The 24,251-nt window shown below is 36.3% G+C and overlaps 1 protein-coding gene across 4 annotated transcripts in view; it reads right to left on the reverse strand.

Annotated features, from left to right (window-relative positions):
- LOC111152228 (PHD finger protein 3) overlaps window positions 1-20,534 on the reverse strand; it is an 87,969-nt gene extending 67,435 nt beyond the window's left edge. The window contains exons 1-2 of one of the 4 annotated variants that reach the window (XM_022510636.1): window positions 19,324-19,386; window positions 9,399-9,667 (exon numbers count right to left, since the gene is read on the reverse strand). In XM_022510636.1, the coding sequence (XP_022366344.1) occupies window positions 9,399-9,667; window positions 19,324-19,325 (271 nt within the window). In that variant the 5' untranslated portion in view covers window positions 19,326-19,386. Of the gene's footprint in view, window positions 1-9,398; window positions 9,749-19,323; window positions 19,387-20,219 lie in introns of those variants that run through there. The other 3 variants (XM_022510638.1, XM_022510637.1, XM_022510639.1) reach the window with 3 other exon arrangements.
- Window positions 20,535-24,251: the final 3,717 nt, after the last annotated feature.

The raw sequence follows: 24,251 nt of genomic DNA on the forward strand, positions 1-24,251 counted from the left end.
AATCATTCCTGAGGAAAATAATGGCTCTGTCCTCCTCTGCTAGAGAGGGAGAGACGCCTCTTATTCAAAACAAATACCCCCATCGGATCTTTGAAATTTACAAAATCCCATACACAGCCCTGTTTACTCATAAAGCTTACATCTATGCATTTACACTGGCCAAAGGAAAAAGGGGGGGGGGGTTCATTGCATTCCCACCAGTTCTCAGACAGTATTAATAAACTCACCTTCACATGAATACATTTAAAAATGTGGTGTAAGAAATGACAGCCAAGTAAAGTTGTTTGAAAGACAGCGTAAAATGTTAAGGATTTTTTTTAATTGCATCACACATTAGGACAAAACTGGGTAAAATTTCTTTCTAGTTTTAGTGTTAGAAATAGTTTTCCTTCTCCTGGGTACTGGATTTGTTTTCAAGGACACTGATTTCTCACCTTGAAATGTCTTCCTCTTCCACAATGACTGGTAGAAATCTGAGAGCCAAAGCTGTGCCCCACCTGCAGCAAACATTTTATTTACTACCTTAACTTCTGGTTCCACTACCTGGCCCTACTTTTTCCCTTTCCTTGAATGTTCCCCCCACCCCAGACATTAAAATTTACTGAACACCTACTAAATGCTGGACGGGGTACTATTCTAATGTCTGTATGAACAACATACTGTATATAGAGCTATCATTGCCTTCACAGATGTAAATTATTTTTTCAACTTTAATAATTAAAGTGCTTGGTAATAAGCCCTCATATTATCATTTCTGAACTTCAACACAGTAATGATGAGAACTACGAAGGGTCTGGGATTTTACCCTACTTGTAAACTTAAAAACTATCCTGTTACTGGTACATGGCGTTGACAAAAGACATCAGACTACTGGGTCAGAAACAAAAAATTCTGTCATCATGGCAGAGCAAGCAAGAGACCACAGTGCTGTCAATTCTTTTTGCCCTCTCCCCCACCCCAAGTTCCATAGGGGCAAAAGGTGAGCCTACATATTGGGTAGAGATACAGGAGGGGAACAGTGTGGGGAATTTACTATTTTCATACTAAGTAACAGGCAAACCTGCAATTTGTCTGATATAAGCGGAGGGTGGGAACAGAAAGGCGGGTGTATGAAGTAATAAATGTTATCTTATTCTTCAAGGTTGCTTGCTTCAAACACAACCCTAAAAAATAGACCAGTTTCAGAGTGGTTAAGACCTTGCATTCTTGGGGTGCCTGGGTGGCTCAGTGGGTTCAAGCCTCTGCCTTCGGCTCAGGTCATGATCCCAGGGTCCTGGGATCGAGCCCCACATCAGGCTCTCCACTGGGCAGGGAGCCTGCTTCCTCCTCTCTCTCTCTCTCTGCCTATTTGTGATCTCTGTTTGTCAAATAAATAAATAAAATCTTTAAAAAAAAAAAAAAAAAAAGAACTTGCATTCTTGCCACACTCAGCAGGAACACACAAGACCCATGGCAGATGACCTCTCGCAGCAAGTGCATATTAAATAAATAACTAGACTTATTAACCATCCTCAAAACATCAGAAAAATTACTTCTAAACTTAAAGATCTATTAAAAGAGAAACTCAGTTTTTGTTTTACTCAACACTGTATATCTACTGTCTGGTACACTACCTGATACGAAATAGACACCCAGTAAGTGAAAAAAGCCAAAATGACCCATTTTTTTTTTTAAAGGGGGCTCATTTATTGTCACTGTTCCAAATGTACAAAAAAAATTAGAAAACAACCCCCCAACTCAATCCCCCCACCCCCCAAAATGACCCATTTTTAACAAAACTTCAAGTTAACGTTTATTTTTAAGTCTCAATTTCTTAACCTGTAAAGTGAGAAGAGGTTAGTTTTTTTTTTTCTTGTATCTAACTGAATACCATCCTGAATCAGTACTTTACCTGTTGAGGAAGGTATTACGTAGCTTGTAGACCACTTCTACCTGCTAACACTGAGTAAAAAGCACATCCTTAGAGCAACTTTCTCATATATACGACTGCCTAAATCACTGGCTAATGACTCTCTCTCTCTAGAACACCTGATCTTTAATAGTGAAGAATCCTATCAGGCACTCATAAATCTATCCTACAAATCCACACATTGTTTGAAAGGAAGACAACTGTCTCCTTTTTCTTCTAAAAATGGAACTTAAAAAAAAAAAATTCCCCATGCTACTTTTGCTGATTATGAAGCCAAATAAAATCTGGGATACAGTTTAGAGCCTTGATCTGAACAGCACTCATGTATTTTAAGGCAGGAAGACTGAAATACTGAAATTTTTTCTAGTCTAAGTACTATGACCTACTTATTAGTGAACCTGGAAAATTACTTAACTCTCAGAATCTCAATTTACCTATGAGATTAATAAGTTATTAATTAACAGCTTTTAAGGTTTTTATAAAGAGTTAATAATACTAGCCAAATACTTTTGTACATTACATTAACATCCATATGTACTAGCTTTTCTATCAACTTCCTTCATATATAATCCCTTACAAAAGAAAAGACCTGGGGGCTTTATAAGATAGATACCTCTGCTTACAAACTCCCCATGAAACCACTTTCCCCAAAATCCTGAGATTTCAAGTTCATTATGCCACAGAACTTAAGTTCTTTACTAACATGTCTATTAAGTGTTACTGTGAATATATTTTTGATGAGATTAACATTTACATCAGTAGACTTTGAATAAAGCAGATTGTGCTCCACAACATGGATGGGCCCCATCAACTCAACTAAAGGCCTTAAGAGAAAAAAGATGCAGGTCCCCCAAGTAAGAGGGAATTTTGTCTTCAGACTCAAGATACATAAATTCTTTCTATGGTCTCCAAGCTACCAACCTACCACAGAGATTTTAGAACTGCTAGCCTCCACAATCACAGAAACCAATCTTAATTTTAATCTCTCTCTCCCTATATATATATCTCACACACACACACACACACACACACACACACACACACCCCACTGGTTTCTCTTTCTTTAAAAAACTCTTGACTAATATACCTGCAAACTCTGAGAAGTTTGTTTATACCTTTATTACTAACAAAAAACTAGCAATTAAGATTAATACTTCTGATAGGTTAACAAATCTTAAAAGGAAGGGAACAAATGCAAACTGACCATAGAAGAAATAAAGAATGGTAAAATTCTACACTGACAAAGGCAAAATAATAATGGACAGGGTTCCAAAAGTCTTAGGTAGGAATTACTGGGTATCAGAAATTCTATCCAATTTAATTAAAAGAGTCACTGGCTTCATATGGCCAACTTTTACCTCCTATTTCTCCCTAAATCCCATTAAAATGAGAATAAAGGAATAAAAGTTTGTAAAAGCCCATAATAACAAAGAATACGCAGAATTCCCAAAACTGATGAAAGAGTGTAACACACTTCTGAAAGATGCAAAGAAAACTAAATAGAGAGGACTAACGAAACAAAGCATGAAAAAGTTAGTTTAGAGCCAAAAGGAGCTGCAACTTAAGAGGAAAAATCCTACCCAGCAAAGGGCATTTGTAGCGACTGGGCTAGAAATAAAGAATTAACGTAAGGACCAAGTGATGAGCGGTCAACCTCATCTTTTCTCCTAACTTTAATACCACCCAACAAAGTCTACAGACAAGCATTAACTCCCAAGCAAGAAAATCTTTTCTTAACCCTAAATTGAAACTGAATGAACAAGACTGAGAGACAAAGACAGTTAATACCTAATAAAAAAGCACCTCTCACCCTGGCATCCAGAGGTTTCCTAAAACAAGTGCAGGCTATTTAACTAAGATTCACTTATCCCACAGCAAACCTGTCAAAAATTTCCAATTCTTCAAGTTTAAACACCAACAAACAATCAAAAATAATTGACATTTGGAAAAAGTTTGCAACACAATGAGAAAGATCAAAATATACAAATACAGAAACCAATTCAGACTATAAAGAGACTCTTACTATATCCCTATAACAAAGAATACTATTTTTTTTTTTTTAGATTTTATTTATTTATTTGACAGAGATCACAAACCAGCAGAAAGGCAAGCAGAGAGAGGAGGAAGCAGGCTCCCTGCCGAGCAGAGATCCCGATGTGGGGCTCGATCCCAGGACCCCAAGACCATGACCTGAGCTGAAGGCAGAGGCCTAACCCACTGAGCCACCCAGGTACCCCAAGAATACTATTTTTAAAATGGTATGAATAGGGGGTCCTGGCTGGCTCAGGACATACTGCCTGTGACTTTTTTTTTTTTTTGCCTGTGACTCCTGATCTTAGGGTTGAGTTTAAGTCCCACACTGGGTACAGAGCTTACTTAATATAATTAATTAATTAATTAAATTATTTTTTAAAGGGTACAAATGAAAACAAGAGTTCTTAGAAACAGTAATGTAATTGTCAAAATTAAATATTCTAAGAGAAATATGGTAGTGAACTCTAAAAAGACAAAAAAATAGCTGGTAAAGAATAAAGTGATTAAAAAAAAACAACCATGGGCTCTAGAAAGGGCAAAATTTGTCTACCAGAAGATGTAGGGAAAAAAAAACAGGAAAATTTCACAGAGCTGAAGGGATCACTCTTCATAAAGGCCCACCAAGTACCCCACAACATGAAATACTAAACACCAGAAGATAAAGAAAAGATCCTAAAGCAGGGGTGCAGGGATGGCCACCTAACAAAGCATAAGTCTCATAGGAGAAATCAAACAACCCATACACAGTACCAGATACTAGAAAGCTAAGAAGCAATGCTTTAAAATTTTTTTTAAAAAGGTAATATTCAACTTTGTTTTCTATATAAAGCAAATTATTACTGAAATATGATGTTATCAGAAAGTTACTAAGGATGTGATTAGGAGGGCACAGAAAGTAAATGAAATATAGGCAAACAATAACTCTCTACTCCAGGACAGCAGGAGAGATCAGGGATGACAGATATATAACAGGCCTAGAGAATGGCAAACCCAGACAAGAACAAGACAAAGGGCCCTGTGAGGCAGACCTCCACAAAAAGGTAGATGCAACAGAACCAAATGCCCAAGACCTTGAAAAAAGAAGCCTGTATAAACGCACAGACATGCAAGATAAATTTAAAAAAAGATTCAGTCAGCAACCCAAAGAATAAAAACTGTTCTAGTCTTAATCCAAGGTTTTTATTTTGTTTTTAAGTTAAATAAGCAATGGACTATAGGAATAAAAATGAAGTGAATTTTAAGTAATAGATAAAAGAAAAAACTAAAAGACATTAATTAGGGATAGAGTGATGAAGACGTAATTTCAGATTTTGTTTTTTTAATTTTATTAATTTGAGAATGAGGGACAGAGCATGAGCGAAGTGGAGGGGGAGTGGTAGGGAGGAAAGCAGACTCCCCGCTGAGGAGGGAGCCCACCCAGGACCCTGGGATCATGACCTAACAAACTGAGCCACCCAGGCGCCCCATGATTTCAGATTTTAAATTAAAAAGAAAATTAAGTACTCAATGCAAAGTAAAATTAAGATATACTCTGCTTTATACTACATCAAGCTAAGCAGAGCAAAAGTCAATTGTAACAAAAAAAAAAAAAAAAAAGAAAGAAAAGAAAGGTGTAAATCTCATATCCCCAGGAAACTATTACTCTGTTTTGGGGGAACCCCAAGTTCTTCCTTTTAGCTAGTTAAACTGTTCTCTCTGTCTAACTGCTACATAATGGACCTAGCTCTTTCCCATTACCCATTAAAAAGTCAAATATCTTGCCAATGTGACAAATTTTCAAGGATCTATGGCTGCTACTATATCCTACTCTTCCCATCTTCCAGCATTTTCTCTCCTCCACTAAGTTACATCTCTAATTCTACAAACTTTTCTGTTTGCTCTCTTCTAAACATACCCACTTTAGTCAAATAAGCATATAAGCAAGATACCTATAAGAATTTAACAACTTTTTCGGTTGTCTAATCTCCAAAACACCATGATACCGGAAAGTTTTGGTTTTTTGTTGTTTTTGTTTTTGTTTTTGTTTTTAATTTAGTGAACGAAGATTTGTAAGCCATGATGTAGCATGGAAAGAACACCTTGATATTACTGAAGGGTACAGTAGCCATGAGTGCTATCTGAATGAAAGGCTACTCTGAATACCCATATATCTACAATGTATCTGTCTTCCTGGTCTTAAGAAAATAAACCAAATTACAGCCACTGAACTTTTCAATATCCCATGTAAAGATATAGTTAAATACAAGATTTACTTCACTTTTATGAATCCTAGCCATCTATATAAAAGGGGAACATGTTTGTAAAATGATAAAGTATTTCTTCATGACACTCTTTACCACCAGTTTTTCAAAAACCATTTCAATGATTTTATAGCTATTCTTCAAGTGTTTATATAAATAACGTACTTGGCATCCTGAACCTATTACCTGGGCAAATATTTTAATTTTAAGTTTAATTTTAAGGATAAGAGGATTTTTAAAGAATACCAATAATTGGCTTGATAATAAAGACCAAACATGTCCCCAATACTTAATGATTTCCCTTACTAGAGTTAAATTTAAAAAAATGTTTACTGGGCAAATCTACAAACCATATGTAAATATGGCAATACGTACATAAAGAAATACTTTAGAGTTAAAAGCATTAAAAAAGGGGGGAGGGGGGCTAAGAAATCTACTGGTTATTTCCCAAAATGAAACAATTAGCATCCTAACTTTTTTGTCTTGAATAGAGCCCTATAAGTAATCTTCCATGTTTCTTCCCTATTTTTATAATTTTTAAAGCTATTCTATGATTTCTGGAGACAGCTGAAATACATGCAAGCTGCTCAACTATGTCAACAAAAACTGATCTTTAACAACTACAGCAAATCAACTTGGTTCAGCATAGCAGAGAACAAAACAGTTATTCTGTTTGCTAATTTTAACACTATCTAAGCCAAGGTTATAAAATAACCATAATCTATAGCTTTCTTGACATGGGGAATACTGCCAGGGTGCTTTCCCTGCTGAAGACAATTACTAAAAACCTATGGACCCACAAACAGTTGGGTAAAAACTAGTCCTTTTTATTTTATAATAAAAAAGCTGTAGTAGTATGTGAATAGCTAAACTTAGAAAAGTTGTCCATATAAGGTTTTTACTAAATAGTTTAAAATAAAAATTACTTTCCAACTTTTTCTTAAATCTAAAATTATGTCAAAACAATTTTTTTCAATTCAAATGACTTCAATTTTGTTATCATTAGAAAATACATAGCACTTTCACTCAACTAAATATCCCAAAGGGCAAAAGAAATTTGAAGCAATTAAGATATATGCCCTACCTTGTGGGAAAGAAATCTCAATAATCCTAAGCACAAGAGCTTTATTATTTAAAATTTCCTCCACAAATTCCCTACATATTTAAAAAACACATATACTACACATACATGTTAATACCAACAATTCTGCTTCAGAACCAAGATAAATTATAGCAATTTATAATAAAATATTTTAGGAAATAATTCACTTAAGTTCTTAAATTAAAAAGTTAGTTTGTAGATAACAAAATCACAAACAAGTATTAATCATACCTCAAAAAAACTGTTAAGTAGTTCAGTAAAGATGTTCTAAGTCATCCAATATAAGAGATGTTCACCAAACTGAAGAGACTTTTCACATCAGTAAAAACTTTTCATAACAGCAGAAATCATTTTTTTTAAAAAGGGGGACAGCAAGTAGGAATACCAGTAGCATTACTAAAGGGCTGAAATTTTAAAATTAAGAAATCTAACAAGATGATATATTTGCCAATTTCAGACCTAGCATAACATCCTTAAGAATGTTTCCAGTAACAAGCACAGAAGTATTCAATAAATGTTTTTCCTGAATTTGGACTGAACTGTGAAACTATGTATACAACCAAGAACTGTCAAAAGCACTTGAAAATAGAGATAATTAGGTATACTGTACTGACACAGGAACCAAAGTAAAAAACTTGAACAATGCATACATAAAACAAAATTTTAAAAGCTTTGTAACATTTAGAATACAACAAAAACAATGTAAACCTATGCAATAACACAACACAATGTATATAATTCAGAGATACACCATTAGCAAGCAATTCAAAAGATCTCAGCATTAAAGAGTTGTTAAAATGAAGATTCCTAGTAGTCAAAGTGTTGAGGTCTTCAGGCAGAATAATCTGACAAATTTATGGATCAATAGCAGGCCAGCCTAATCCAAACTTTAAATATTATTAAAATATTAGATAGAAAATATTAAAAGGAAACAAAAACTATACTGAAAAACAACAGTGCAAAAGTCTAGAGACATTGAAAGATCAAGACCACATAAACCTGTGAACTACTCTAGAGAACAGTAAGAAGCCTAACTTCTCCATGTGAAGCTGATTTTCCTTTATTTAATTTTAGCTTAAGGAATAGCTAATTGCCCCAAAGTTTATTGTAGTACTTGCTCTGCTTTATAAAAGAAAACCTACATGTTCTTCCACATATTAATATATTAAGAATTAGTTTAGCCTTATGGAAAGTTACTAACCTCAATCTTTCAGTTACTTCAACTACAGAACCTAGAGCAGTGTTATCCAACAGAAATATAATGCAAACCACTTTATATACATATATATACACATATATATATACACACTACATATAGCCACTTTAAAAAAAGGTAAAAATGTGAAATTAATTTTAATCATTTTTTTTAACCAAAAGTATCTAATACATCACAAATGTAATGAACATTTAAAAAGCTCTGGTAAAATATATTTTACATCTTTTTTCATACTGAGTCTTTAAAAATCTAGTGTGCACTTCACAGCATATCTCAATTAAGACTGGACTCCTCTTAAGTGATTAACAGTTTTATGTGGCTAGTGGTTACTAAGTTGGACAGCACAGGTCTAGAGTTCTTTCTCTGATTTTAAGATACATGTATAAAAAGTCAAAATATCTGAAATGGAAGCACACAATATATTAAATTTGAAGGGCTGGGAGGGGCACTGAAAAAGCTCAACACAGCAGTTCCCCTTGAGTCCAGCATGCCTAGGGTGATATAATGTCCCAGTTTGCTAGGAAATCCCTAAATACTAGAGAGAGTCCCAACTTAGACTTTTTGTCATGATGTAACTATTAACAGCACCCTTGTAATTCTCAAAAAGTATCCCCCTTTAGAAAATAAATTATATGGTCACTGGTCATCCTATCTACATCCATATCCTCAAAGATAATTCCACTTTCCTCGGAAGAAAATTTAAAGTCTAATTCTGACGTCCAGAAAAGCAGCTCTAAATTCAAATTAAAGAATCCTAAATTCACTACCCTCACCAAAAAAAAAAAAAAAAAAGAAAAAGAAAAAGAAAAAAAAGATGCTGCTGAAAATTTTTTATTTTAAATTGCAGACTAAAAAAAAAAAAAAAAAAGAAAAAGAAAAAAAAAAAGTAAGAATTACCTGTTGAACAAGGCATCTGGAAATTGGGATCATTGCTATCCAAAACAGGCAAACAGAACTGGTTACTTGCAGATCCTAGCATAGGATCCTTATCGCTGAGCATGTTCTTCAGCGAGTCCTCTAAGACATTTTGACTTGTACTAAAATCCTCACAGACTTCATTCTCCAGGTTGGATCCTAGAAATAGGGCATCATCTAAGTGTTCAGTAGGAATTAAATGATTAAATGTATCAACTATATCCATGAAGACTTCTGTGTGTCTTTCAGCCCTATAGAAAGACAAAAAAAATACCATAAGAAATAAAGCTATCAATTGAAAATCACCTAAAACCAAATTATTTTAATAGTTTTGAGTCTAAGAACACACTTAGGTATTTCTGAATTGTTAAAAAAAAAATCCTCACTGTTTTTAGAATAAACATTTGGACATGTAGAATGAGTCTTTACTAAAATGTTTCTTTATCACACATGTAGAATATCATTTTACCAGAAATCCTATTAAATGTTTACTCAATTCATTATTTGGGGGGGGGAACCTATGTATATAATCCATTAATTTCATACAGTTGAAAAAAATGACATGGCTTAAACCATAAAAACCGTATGTTTTTAACCATAATCTTTTCATAAATTAAGAATGACACTGCTTTTACAATATATCAATATAAAAGAGCCAAAATCAAATTATTGTCCCATACCTACTAAAACTGCAAAATAGCCTTGTTTTATTTACAAAGCATTTAAATTATTTATAGAAAGGTAATACAGAGAGAAAAGGTAGTTTTTAGGGGTAGGAGGAAAAAATGGAAAGAAACTATTAATTAAACCCAACAAATCAAAACTCAAAAAACTACACATATGCAGGCAGAGACATGAACATACATGCATTTAAAGGGACTCCTTTTATCCTTTTAGTATAAAATGAGATAAATGAAAACAATATATCAGAGATTTAAAATCATTTTACTGAGTTACGTGAAGTATATACAGATGTCAAGCTAGTTGCCTACTGATACTAGGTACTGCTCAGAAAGGTCACCTAATGCCCAGAAGAGACTCGTTTAGTCAAAAGTTCAATAATTTTCAATACTGGTTCAGAAAAAACTGAACCAATATACTTTGGAAGGTGGAGGGGAGGCATCAACAAAAACATCTAATAATATTCAGTCAGCTAGAAAATTGACTGAGAACATCTTCGGTTCAAAATTCCAAAGATTTTCAGACTGGCTCCAAAGCTAGCAAAATTTCCTCAAACTGTCTTTGATTCTTTCCCCTATAAAAATGATGAAAGAAGGGGAAGTCCAAAAACTCTCAACAATTTACTGGTAATATATTATATGCTGCTAACCATTTTAATTAAATTTAACCCATTTATTTCTAATAGTAATAGTCTCTATATAGAAAATAACATGTAAATAATTTGTTTTATAAAACAAAATTCATTTAAACAATTTAAATGTCTTCCCCCAAAACCACAAAACAGCCAAGATTCAGTCCTAGGTCAAGGCTCCATAGCCCATAGCCATACTTCTTCCTTTCATATCGAGCTACGAGAGCTAGAAATTGACTAGATTTGACTCATTAAAGGCTCTTCTTTAAAAATAATTTTCCATAATTTCCCAGCAAATCAGTGGTTGCCTGGGTCCTTGGATAACAGAAGGCTAGACTGCAAAGGGACAAGAAGATACTTTGGGAGATGTTGAAAATGCCCTAAATCATGAATGTATACCTCTGCTGAAATTCATCAATCTGTTCATTTTAAGTGGGAAGTTTACTGTAGCTCAATTTAAAGTCCTAAAAACAAAAGAAAGAGAATTTCCTCGTTCTCATAAAAGTTCATCCCCTTCTAAATAGAAGGATTTTAGTATTACTTCTCAAATTTTGCAATTTACTCATGTTAAAATATAATAAAACACTGAAATAAAATATTAACTATTTGATTGATTTGCTGGTTATTTTATATGTATTTTCTAACTATAATATTAAAAGAAAATTATAGCTCACAATGTTGATGAAAAGTTGGGAAAAGTTTTAATTCCCAAATGTTACCTAAGTCTCAGTAACTAAGAAAAGCTCAATTATCATACTTCACCAATACTTCCACTAATATGTTTTAAGTTCCAAAAAAATTTTAGTATAGTAAATTTTTGGCAATTAAAAATAATTTACAAAAATGTTACTAAATGTTTACACAATCAAGTAGCTAGAACTACAGACAAATTAGTTTATCTGAATGTGCTGGAATCCAAGACTACTTTCTCTTCAAAGCTGCATCCCAATTAGCAAACTTTTTTTCTCAGATGAATCAAAAAGAAAAAAAAAAGGACAATTCCAGTTCTAAAAGCAAATAGTTAACTTTCCTTCAAAAAAAAAAAAAGTATGCTAAATCTACTAAAAACACACTCATTCCCATAGCAACACAAATCTGGTAAATTCTACAAACTTCACCTGAAGTCAGTCTTTCTGTTACTACTGGCTGTGTGCTTTCAAGTGATGGAGACATTCAGAATATTCAGAAATTATGATCACACAACTCAAAATCACAAAGGTATAGGGGAGGCCAGCCCATTCTAAATAGCAATCTAAATATGCAACATATTTTTTTCAGTAACACTGCTATTAGTAAACCATGCCAAATATGCCTATGGCATATTTTTTAATCTCAGTGGTGACAATATTTAGTCTTTAAAGACCAATTAAAAAAAAAAAGGTAAAACATACTGTAAATAAGATGGGTAAGCCAAACTTTCCAATACAGGTATTTGGCCAAAACTGGTATATGACTTACAAAGTGTGTTCTATCTGGATTTAAATAAGCACATCAGGGAAAAAGCTTCCATGGTCAAATGTTGAGAAGGACTGGCATAACAAAGTTACATTTCTTTAATAATACCTTTAATTCATTCAATGAACGTTTGCTAAGCAGCTACCATTGAGACATCTTTAATATTCCAACACAGAATAAGGTATAAAGCATCCCAAACTTAAGGGTCCCAAGAAGAGAATTTCTACACAGCATATCACAAGACTAGTTTTCTTGTAAAACTGTTGTAAACTAGTAAAACTGACTTTTCATAAGCAGTTGCAACTGGCTCTGGGGGTAATTCCAAAGAATTCCAAAAATGATAGTATAGAGTCATCCCACAAAACTATCTTGAAAGTATTATTTAATGGAAGTATAAAGTCATTTATTTTAAAAAATCAGTTTCAAGTGTTCAGTATCAAAAATAAAATAATATCTTCCATACTAAACTGGAAAACAAACAAGCTGTTTGCAGGAATATTAATTCACTTAACATGAACATACTAATCTACTAAAAGCAGAGTGGTAAACTGGGTTGGATCATGCAACAAAAAAGGACAATAGTAGAAAAACTAGTAAAATCAAAATAAAGCCTGGAAGTTAGTTAATAGTAATGCACCAATTTTAATCTCTAGTTCTGATTAAGGCATTATTAGCATTATGTGAGATGTAACAATCAAGAAATTGGGATGAGGATATATAGGAATTCTACACAGTGTCGACAATTTTTCTATAAATCTAAAATTATTCCAAAATTAGTCTTTTTTAAAACACTAATCTAAAACTAGAGAAGGGGCAGCTGGCTGGCTCAGTCAAAGAGCACGTGACTCGGTTATCTCAGGCTCCTGAGTCTGAGCCCAAAGTTGGGTGTAGTGATTACTTAAATAAATTTTTAAAAAATGATACTCTTATTTAAAAGTGTATTTAAACATAATAATAAAATAGAATTAGGGAGATATTTAATAATGTGGATAAACAATCAGATCTAATTAAATTAAAAAAATGAGTTGATTCAATATCTATTAATTAAACAAACTGCTTCAGTTAAACAAATGTCTATATCTTACAATGAAACTATATTTAAATGCTTCCTTATACTTGGCATTATAAATTTCATAATTAAAACAGGGGAACTTGGCTGACTCTGTCAGTGGGGCATCCAACTCTTGATCTCAGGGTGAGAGTTCAAGACCCACACTGAGTGTAGAGATAATACTTAAAAATGAAATCTTCAAGGGACCCCTGAGTGGCTCAGTCACCTAAGCGTCCAACTCTTGCTTTCAGCTCAGGTTATGACCTCAAGGTTGTGAAATCAAGACCACAGCAGGCTCCACACTAAGTGTGGAGGCTATTTGTGATTCTCTCTGTTCCTTTCCCTTTGTCTCTCCCCACCTCTAATAAAAAAAATAGTAATAAAATAAATCTTCAAAAAATAAAACATAGCAAGCCTATCTAGGGTGTATGCTAAATGGCTAATGATACATATATATCCAATTAAACTGATACTAATAATTGGGAATATATATATGCTAAAATCAGAAATTATTTCTCAGTTCAGTCACACCTCATGTTTACAGACCATAAAATATATTCAGCTAAGTCAGAGAATTTGGATAATCCACTTAATTAGTTATCATAGGTAACAGTGCAACAAATACCACTCAATATTCAAGGAACTCACAATATAAAAGAATACAGACATATAAACAAATACAATACATAAACATCACAACAAAATATGAAAGTGTCATACTGAAGGACTGCAGACATCTTCACAGAGGAAGGTGAAACTTACGAGGTCACGAAAATCTAAGCAGCTGGATTCTCAAAGTCCAGAGAATACTCCAGACAAAGGGAATAGCAAGCACTAATTATGAACAACAGAGTTTGGTCCTAACAGACCATTTAGAAAGACTCAGAATACAATTTAAAAAATAAGTATTACTACCAACATTCTGAATAAAATTTAATCTGAGTTTGAAGATATTTACTGCTTTAAAATACTTGTTTTATCTTAACTCATAAAAAATTACACTGCAGGGGCACCTGGGTGGCTCAGTGGGTTAAAGCCTCTGCCTTCAGCTCAGGTCATGATCCCAGAGTCTTGGGATCGAGCCCCGCACAGGGTTCTCTGCTCAATAGGGAGCCTGCTTCCTCCCCTCTCTCTCTGCCTGCCTCTCTGCCTACTTGTGATCTCTGTCTGTCAAATAAATAAATAAAATCTTAAAAAAAAAAAATATACTGCAGCCAAATTTAGTTTACGCTAAAAAAAAACCCAACATATATTGTTCCATGTATGAATAGAAAGCAGAAAGATTTAGAAAGCACCAATAGCACAAATATATTTTATATACATACTTCTACATAAATCCCCTTTACATTAAAATTATCTCAACTTTCCAGAAGCATCAAAGTAAAACTATGTGTTTTATAATGTTATCTCCTTTAAAAAAAAAAAATAGATCTAAATCTAACGATAAATCACTAAAGCTATCAAAGGCCCTAAGAGGTTATCCCATGATGAAGGTCTGTCTCATACAGTCTATGTTTGTGTGTAAGCGTATGGGGGGTGGTATGGGGTGTAAAAATATATTCAGAAGACTATAAAATCTATGATGAAAGATTAAACAGGGTAATAGTTATAGGGGAGAAGGAGGGTTTCTACGTACAATGCTAAACGAAGACCTTGCTTATTATAGGGCAACATGAAACCCAAAAACTGGAAACCATGATCTGTATAAAAATGGAGAATAGCAATCCAGGCAAAGACCTAAATGCAAAGGCTCTGGGAATGGAAACTTGGTGCCTCCCAGTCCCTACACTACAGTTTAAAGTAAGCCATTAATTCATCAGGCATGCTTACCACGAACAAATTTCTAGTAGGCAGTAGTAGTAGAAAAATAAAAGTACCACTACTAATGGTGATGAAACACATAAAATGATGTGCTCTAATTTCACACCAGGCAATGTTCTACACGCTTTACATCAGTAATTCTCAATCAGAGGTGATTATGCCCCTCTAGAGGACATCTGGTAATCACCAACTGGAGGGCAGGCTACTGGCATCTAGTAAAATTACTACAATGCACTAGGATAGCCCCACAACAAAGAATTATCCAGCCAGAAAACTGCTAAAGAAACTCTGCTTTACATTTACTAATTTAATCCTCACAACAATGCTATATTATAAACAAAGAAAGAAAGAAAGAAAGAAATGGAGGAAGGAAGGAAGAAATTAATTGGGATCAAGGAGATTAAATTACTTGCTATAGTAAGTGGTGGAGATGAAATCTGAACCCAGAAAATTTCATTCGAGAATTAATGCACTTACCACTACACCCTACATTATCTGTTTATAAAGTAAAATGCACTGAATATTTATTATGTGCCAGGCACTATGCTAAACCTAAATGCATGTCATTTAATCTTCACAACCACACAATTAGGAAGATACTATTATTATTCTTAAGTTGTAAGAGTATGGATAAAGTTTGGCAAAGTTACATCCAATATTACAGAATAAATAAGTGACAGAGCTAGGACTCAATTCTGCTCTGAGACAAAGGTTAGTTCTTAACCACCATAATAGAACAGTATTAAAGATGAATAAAGGTTATCCTTCCAGGATAGAGGTAAGGAAAATCACTAAACAGTTAGACCATGTGGTATGACACAATTCTAGAAAGTACAATTCTATAGAGCAATGCAACCTTAACTGCTCTAAACACACACATCAAATTCTACTTCAGTTTCATTGGTTAGAACCTGTAAGCAGCAGCAAGGTTCATAACTTTTCTGAATTTAACAGGTAAAAGACTATATAAGAACCCAAGGTGTCTGCCATGCTAATACTAAAGACCTAAGAATCTAGAAAAAGAACTAGCAGGTAGAAGTTGAAACTGGCAAAAGCAGAATTATACAAGCTAGCTGTATTGAGTTAACTTCAAAGTTAACAACTATATTCTATTGATATTATGGGAAGCATTAGCAGTTAATCCAAAGATTAACCACAGAAACAGTGGAAGTAGTTCATCATTAAAACTATGGCCAAGGTAATAACAGTCCAAGCTAACATGGTGCTTTTAGCATACACTATGAGCCAGGCTCTATGATCAGTGTATTGTATACATTATCTCATTACTTTCTCCCAACAACACTATGAGGTAGGTGCAATTATTTTATCTATTTTACAGAAGAGCAAACTGAGGCCCACACCATTATGTAATTTGCCCAAGGTTACATATCCAGTACACCCCAACTGGAACCCAGGCAGTGTGATTCCTGAGTCTGCACGTTTAAGCTACTATACTTTATGCACTCTACTTACATAACACATACTAATTTTTCTGTTCTTAATATATCATTAATGAAATCCCAAAAATACTAAAAATAAAGGGACATACACTTCTTCCAACATAGCTAGAAAATACACACTTAGCCACTCCCTACACATAAAAAATACAGTGGCTATCCTGAGTGTGTATAAACATCATTTTGGAAGTTATCAACTATAAACTGCAATTTATTTTCACAGTCTACAATTTTAGAATTTTTTCATGTGGCCAACTCACACAAATTATGAATGAACCAAAACTGTTAAGTTTAGCCTTTTTGTACAATCTACTATGCCATTTAAAATTTCATCTAACAGACTGTGCAGATTAAAACTTCTGGATAGTATCTTGAAATTTTTATTAAATTCTTTCTCTTCATCCATCACCTCTCTTCATAGTACAAATGATCGTAAAAGTGCAAATCCCCTGACCATCAAAAAATGATCTAAATTAAACACACTGCATAGGAGTAAGTGTCCAGCTTATACATTTGACAATTCCTCACACAATGCCTTTTGTAATTCTTGCAAGTTCTTCTTTTAATTCTACTGCAATGATTGAACATCTCATGTCTTTGAATCTTGTTTCTCAGCCTAGTCCAGGTTTCTTGAGGGTACAAACAGCACCTGGGTCTCAGGTATTTTGAATCAAACCAATACCCTCAAATACCTTTTCCCAGTAATCAAACAGCAGCAACTAAAAGGGAGTATCTTTTGCTGTTCAACACGCAACTGTACTGTTTTTAAGTGTCTAACAATTTGCCAAGTCATTTTTGTAATTTAAAAAATAAAATGTCTAAGCCTCTGAAAAGACACTCCAGGATTCTCAGAGGTGCTCCAAGAAGAAATGAGAAACAGAGCCCAAGATGTACTGTTCCACACAAGAAAGAAATCAGAAGCCACATGTCAGAAAGAATTCCTGAAACAGGGATGAATGAAAATATTTAGAAATCAGCCCTCCTGGGGCACCTGGGTGGCTCAATGGGTTAAGCCTCTGCCTTCGGCTCATGGCTCAGGTCATGATCTCTGGGTCCTGGGATCCAGCCCCCCATCAGGCTCTCTGTTCAGCAGGGAGCCTGCTTCCCCCTCTCTCTCCCTGCCTCTCTGCCTACTTGTGATCTGTGTCAAATAAATAAATAAAATCATTTAAAAAAAAGAAAGAAAGAAATCAGCCCTCCTCCTGATACTTCGTAACACTGGTGAAGTAGGTACGGGTAATCTACAAACCTGAGATGCTTATCAACAAATCTCATTAACTCACTAAAAAATAGAAAAGATCTTATCTCTAGACAAATAAATAAAAAGGATTTCATGAGAAATAGGTGTAAAAAACAAGGGAAAAAGTGCACATTTAAGAAAGCAAATTGTATCAAAAAGGTAAATACCATATTACCAAAGAAGATAACATTATGTTTTAGCACTCAAAAAAAGCCCAAACTGTATGCATAATTTACATTCATCAGTTTTTCCCAAGTAAAATCCATACTGTGTAAAAATCTAAAATCAGCATAATTTTGCAATAATCCAAATTGTCAACTGCTGCCTTCCAAGCTTTTATCAGTAATAAATTTATTAACATGTTATTACTTGTCAAAAATTATCAACCTTTCTTAATTAATTCCATTCTCAATATATTTTAAATTTTAATAGAATGGTTTTAAACGATTTTAACATAAAGACAACTTCCTTTCCACTCTTCTATTCTGAAATTTGCATTTAATCAACGCTAATTTTCACTTACATTTACACATATCACTTCTCTTAATCTGACTTATTTGCATATGCAACAGATGAGTACATCCACTCATAAACTAAAGTTATGCGAAGTCTGTCCCAACGTCATGGAATGCAAAACTAATCAGTGTGATAGATAAGGAAGTTCACTGCCCTCCCAAAGGATGCAAAAGCAGTATAATAAATTACATTTTCATGCTCATCAATAAACAGACCTATAAAGCATGCAAGGAAAAAGGGAAAACTGGTCCCATCAGTAACTCATTTGTTATCCTTTTGACAAATCACCGGTACAGCTATCAAATAAAGCTTAAAATCTATTGTTGTAATTCTGCATACTTAAATAGTGGCCCACTACAGTTGAGCAGAAGTCTTTCTGCAGCTCAAGAACTGACTGAACTGTGTGTGTGGCTTAATCAGAGCAAAAATAGCTCTCGAGGCCCCTCAAATTATGTAACTATCATGAGGAAATGAAGTTTGTAATTTAGAATAGTAATAATGATGATGGAGAAAAAAATCATTATTGTAACATAGGGCTAGTAAACAGAATAACTGGACAGAAAATAATAATTGTAAATTAAGAAAAGATCGACTAGTAGTGAAGGTAGAAACTACCCGAAATAATAATCTTCACACATCTCCTGTGCTCTGGAATGAATATACAAATTCAAAAACAGCAGAAGAATGCTGCAAAGATTTCCAGGTTCTTTAACTCACGTCTCTTTCCAACCCCAAACACATCTACAAACATTTTCACAATCCCAAACACTTCATTCAAGAATCAAAAAATGGTAGGAAATGAATGAGTAATGGAGGCGTAGTTTTGGAAGATCTCAAACAACCAGTTTGTAAAAAGGAAGACAAGTTCGACCCCAAAATAGTAACTAAATAGAACAATGTACTATATAAGTACTCCCTAAATAGTTTACTGTATCTTTTTTTTTTAATTTTAGCTTAAAATATGTAGTAAAACATTTGGGAAAGGCTCAGTAACCAATGTCTCTTTTAAAATTAAGTATCTCTACACGTAATGAAGAAGCGTTGTTGCCACTTACATTAATGATTATCCATGATCATAATCTGCGAATGATTCCTGAATAGCACCAATAATCATGCAAACTACCTCGAATCATAATCTCTAGGAAATAGCATTTAAAAATCCAAAGATGGGAAAAGGTCATCGGCAACACATTGCTGGGGGAAAGAAGGGAAACAGGACTGTGCGCGGTACCAACATTCTCTCCCTTTCTCCCTCCTCCCCGCCCCCCCCCGTGTCAGGTGATCAGTTATTTAGCACCATTAACACGCACGTATCGACAAGTGGTTCATTAAATTACTCGTATTATCCGAGGGCCAGATTCTAGGCTTCCCATTTCAAACTAAGCAAAAGGAGTCGACAGTTTGGGTCCCGAGCACAAAAGCGCGCGGTAGCGGGAGGATGGATAGAGCGCCAACTCCCCCCTCTCCAAAAGCTGGGACGGGGCTCTGCCTCGCGGCAAAGGCCAATCCTGGCTTCCCAGACCCGGGGCCCAAAGCTCAAAGCCGGACTCCTTTGGAGGGAAGAGGTCCGAAGGACCGGTCCGGGGGCCTGCGGGCCAGGCCTTCCTGGCAGCGCCCGCGCGGCAGCGGCGGTAGGGCACACTCACCGCCAAAGGCCCGCGAGCAGAAGCCGGGAAGAGGCCGCGGTCCCGACCCTCCGCCTGGCAACCTCGCCGCCGCGCCTCCCTCCCAGCCCGCGGTCCAAACGGTCCCGGGCTACAGAGGCGCCGCCCGGGCAGGCCGAGGACGTTGCGCAAGAGGCCAGTGAGGTTTCCCGGCTGCGCGGGAGAAAGGCGCGGAGTGTCCGCCGCGGGAGGGGCGGGGAGGCCCGCGGAGGCGCTGTGCGTGTGGAAGGGAATGGGGGAGGGGAGGATTGCCCGTCTCCCTGGCCGCGGCCAGAGCCGCAACTCACCCAGCTCCGCCAGACGAGCGCTACCACTGGCAGCAAGAGGAAGATGGTGGCCGCCGCCGCCGCCGCCGCCGAGGAGGAGGAGGAGGAGGGGGCCCGGTGGGTGCCGAAGAGAGGGGGTACGCGCAGGACGTCGGCGTCGCTGCCACAGCCTCTTTTCCTCACCGGGCCGAGCGGCTGCCGCTGACGACACTAGCCTGGCTTCTGCGCCGCCCTCTTTATCTTCGTAGCAGCCGCCGCCGCCCAGGGCCCAAGGGTCGCTCGCCTCGTGGGTACCGTGCGGCGGCGCCAGACCCCGCAGCCATCGGCGTGCGGCGGCGGCGCGGAGGCAGAAGCCGGGACGCGTCACGTGACCCCACTGTTTACCGTTCCGGGGGCCGCGGCCTGCACGCTGCGCCTGCGCAGTGTGGGCCTTCCCGCGCCGTGCCTCCGCGGGGCCCGGACAGTCGCACTCCACTCCACCGGGCTTCCTCGCCCCTCCCAGTCTTCGGAGGGCGCGGCACGCCTGCGGGCCTTTAGCTATCGTCTCGCCGGCGGCCCGAAGGGGTGAGACATAGATCGATTTTTCTCTATTGTAATAAGCACGAAGGTTTCATAGTTAATGTAATATTGATGATCAGATTTGCTCCCTCCCGATGCTTTTCATTAACTGGGTGTTCTTTCAGGAATGGTAGACTAGAGCCGAGTAGATGAGCCCCTTGCCGAAGAATCCCTGCGGGGTGTGCACCACAGGCCCATCATTAAACACCTCCACTCTCACCTTGTCTCCAAATACCTAGTCTTTTTCAGGACGCAAGTTGCCTTCTCCAAGAATCATTCCTGGTCGAAGTCAGCAGGTCTGAAAATGTATCAAGAGGATCCTCTGAAGGATTCTTGAGACCTTTTAGAGAAGCTTTGACAACTACATATGTTTAAGGCCAAATTTTGTTTTTCTTCAACCAAAACATGTACCAACTGATTAAATGCGGAAGCAGAACAATCCAGCCATCTATTCAGCCAGACATTGAAGAAATGTGCAAAAATTTAAAACAATACCACTCTTCATTAAATTTTGTTGGAAAATGTATTTTTCATAATAGATTATAACAATGAATTTTGTTGTATTTTTTAAAAATGTTTTCTTAGATTGAATTTCTATGATGGTAAATAACCCATATAAACAAAAGCTCTTGGAAGCCCCTCAGTAATTTTTAAGAGCGTATCGGGGTCCTGAGACCAAAAAGTTTGAAAACCACTGGTCTAGACTAGGAGCTTCCACAGCAGCTTGGGCTGACCTCTATCTCAGCCCATTAAAAGCACTATGAGGTAATTGTTGCTAGTCATCACTAGAACCAAAATAAGCCCCTTTAAGGACAGGGACTGTGCCTTCTCTTTGCAAGAACTATTAGAGTACCCACTAAAGAATGATAGCCAGCACCTGCTGTGCTCTTCAGAAACTTTTACTTGTTGATTTAAGCCTTATGCCAACTGTAGTCCACATTGTGAGATTTGTGCAGAGTAGAATAATAGCTCACAGGCATGCGGTGAAGAGCTGTTCTTTACTCTCTCCAGACTTCTGGTATTTCGAGCACTCCCGATACTAAATGCTCTTCCACAAAGGAGGTTTAAGATTGTCCTAATTCTACTGGAATCCTAGAATTCCACCCACTGCCTTGGCTCATCCATCCCTGAAAACTTGGTTTTACAATTCGGTTTTTTTTTTATGGTTTTTGGGTTTTGGGTTTTTTTGGGGGGGGGGGGTTGTTTGTTTTTTGAGAAAGGAAAATAGAAATGAGTAATCACATTTTTTTCACTTGGAATGTTTGGGATGAATTGCACAAATAAGTCTTAAATTTATGTTTACTCTTCTTCTGGACCTTAGTGTGAAATTTGAAAAAGTCATTGGGAAAGAATAAGATTATAAACAAAATCCAGTGCTAAGGGACTTAATAGAGTAGAACTCAAATGGAAAATCATTAGATGGAAAATTTCCTTGGAAGAGCTGGGGAAAACTTAACCTTGTTTAAGAAATTTTAGTAAATTTATGAAAAAATGCAATGGAGGTAAAAGAAAATATAGAAATGATAAGCCTGTCACATTCACAAAGCAAAGGTTTCTAATCCTAAAAAAACCAACAAGCTTATTACAAAGCATGATGCTTTTACTCTATTATTTTGAACCAGGCAAGCACCCAGGTTCACATCTGTTCATTAATAATCTTTGGTTTTTGCTCCCAGATATAAACACAATGTGTCTTTTACCCAGTCTATAAAAAGGTTACCAGAAGAAAGAGCCATCATAATCATACCGGGAATGGCTTTAACAGCATGAAGGATTCTGCTTTGGTTAAAGGGCCTACTGGAAAATCAGATTGTATTGATAGTGTTGAAAACTTCAAATTAACTCAGGAAAATTAAATTTGATAGAAAATAAGATAAGATGGCTAGATCTGACCAGTGTACTTGTAATTGACTAAGAAATTATGTAAAATGAAAATTGACAAAATTTGGATCTTGCAAAACTTGAGAAAATTGAGTCTGGCAGAAAGTGAGATCATGGAAGACAGCTCACAGTACTGTACACAGATTAAGTTTGATATGAAAGATGCTTGTCATCACTGAAACATTGGTCTCTACAGTATCAGTTCACTAAAGATGATAAAATGAGAAGAGTTAAATACAGCAAACAGAAAACCAATAAAACATCAAATATATTTAATGGTTTTTTTCCTGGAAAACACTTTCTATATACACAGACACACTTTCTTATTAGTGTGTAATAAATGTGAAATTTGTATTCTTAAACAAGGGAGCAAAGCAGTGGAATCAAAATATTCTGAATTCATTTTACTAAGATCACTATGGAATTTAGGGGCTTAACCCAGAGCACATTGTTCCTTATGTCAGGCTTGCTTTCTTTCCACACAGTTTTTAACCTGTTTTCTCCAGAAAGATTGCTCCCAGCTCCTTAGGCTTTCAGCAGGAAACAATAGGTAAAAAGGAAGTGCATGTCCTGACCCATGGTATATAGTTTGGACAGCATGTAGAGATCAGGGGGGCCTAGAGAGGCTGGGTCAAACAATAAAATAAAACTTTTCCATGCACCAGGTCTGCACAAGGCATAGGAACCACCTTTGCAGACTTTAGCAACTATAAGGAGGGATCAGCTCTGTCATTAACTGCTTCAACAGCTCTTGACACAGAGGACATTTATTCATGTTTTAACAGGCCTAGAGTGGATGCCTTCAAGGACAAGAAAGTTCCAGAAAATATGTGTGGTTCTGGAACTGCAAAAATTAATTATCTGGTTGGACTTACTACAAATGAAAATAGTAAAAGTAATTCAAATTCTTTTAACAAAGGAAGTGTGTTAATGAGGGATATGGCCTTTAAGACACTTTAGGATTGGTCCTTGTCCAGTTCTTCAGCCTCTTTTCTCACTATTCCCTGCTTTTTAAATTTATGACACAGCCACATGTAAGTTCTTACTGTTTCCTACACATATCCATACTATCTCTCAACCTAAAGTCTTTGATCATGCTGTTACCTCTGACAGAAGTGCCCTCTTCTGAACTGACCCCAAACATCACCACAGACCCTCCCACCATGTTAAGTGGATTGCTCCTGCATCCTTTCAAGAGGCAGCTCAACGTTAGCTATCTGAATCCATCACCCAAAATCTGAAACATTAGAAGCCTCCTCACTCAAGCCAGGGATAAGCAAGGCTGTGACTATGGCCACCGTTATTCAATATTAGCCAATACGAAAAGGCCAGAAAAGAAATGAAAGATAGATATAAAACAAGAAAAAACCACAATGATTTGCTGTTTGCATACGCTTTAACTGCCTACCAAAGAGAATCAGATGACTATCAGCGTTAAGGAGTTACTGGAGTGCTAGGTCAGTTGCTAAAAAATCAGCACACACAAAAAAATTAATAGGTTTTCCATAAACAGCAAGCTTTGGTTACAATACAGTTGGGAAAACTAATTCCAACAGGAATATATAACACTTAAACAGCCTAACAAGGAAAAAAATACTGCGTTTTCACTATACA

This window comes from Enhydra lutris, unplaced genomic scaffold (assembly GCF_002288905.1).
Source record: "Enhydra lutris kenyoni isolate GAN:26980312 unplaced genomic scaffold, ASM228890v2 scaffoldscaffold28, whole genome shotgun sequence".
In the NCBI taxonomy this organism is placed as follows: domain Eukaryota; kingdom Metazoa; phylum Chordata; class Mammalia; order Carnivora; family Mustelidae; genus Enhydra; species Enhydra lutris.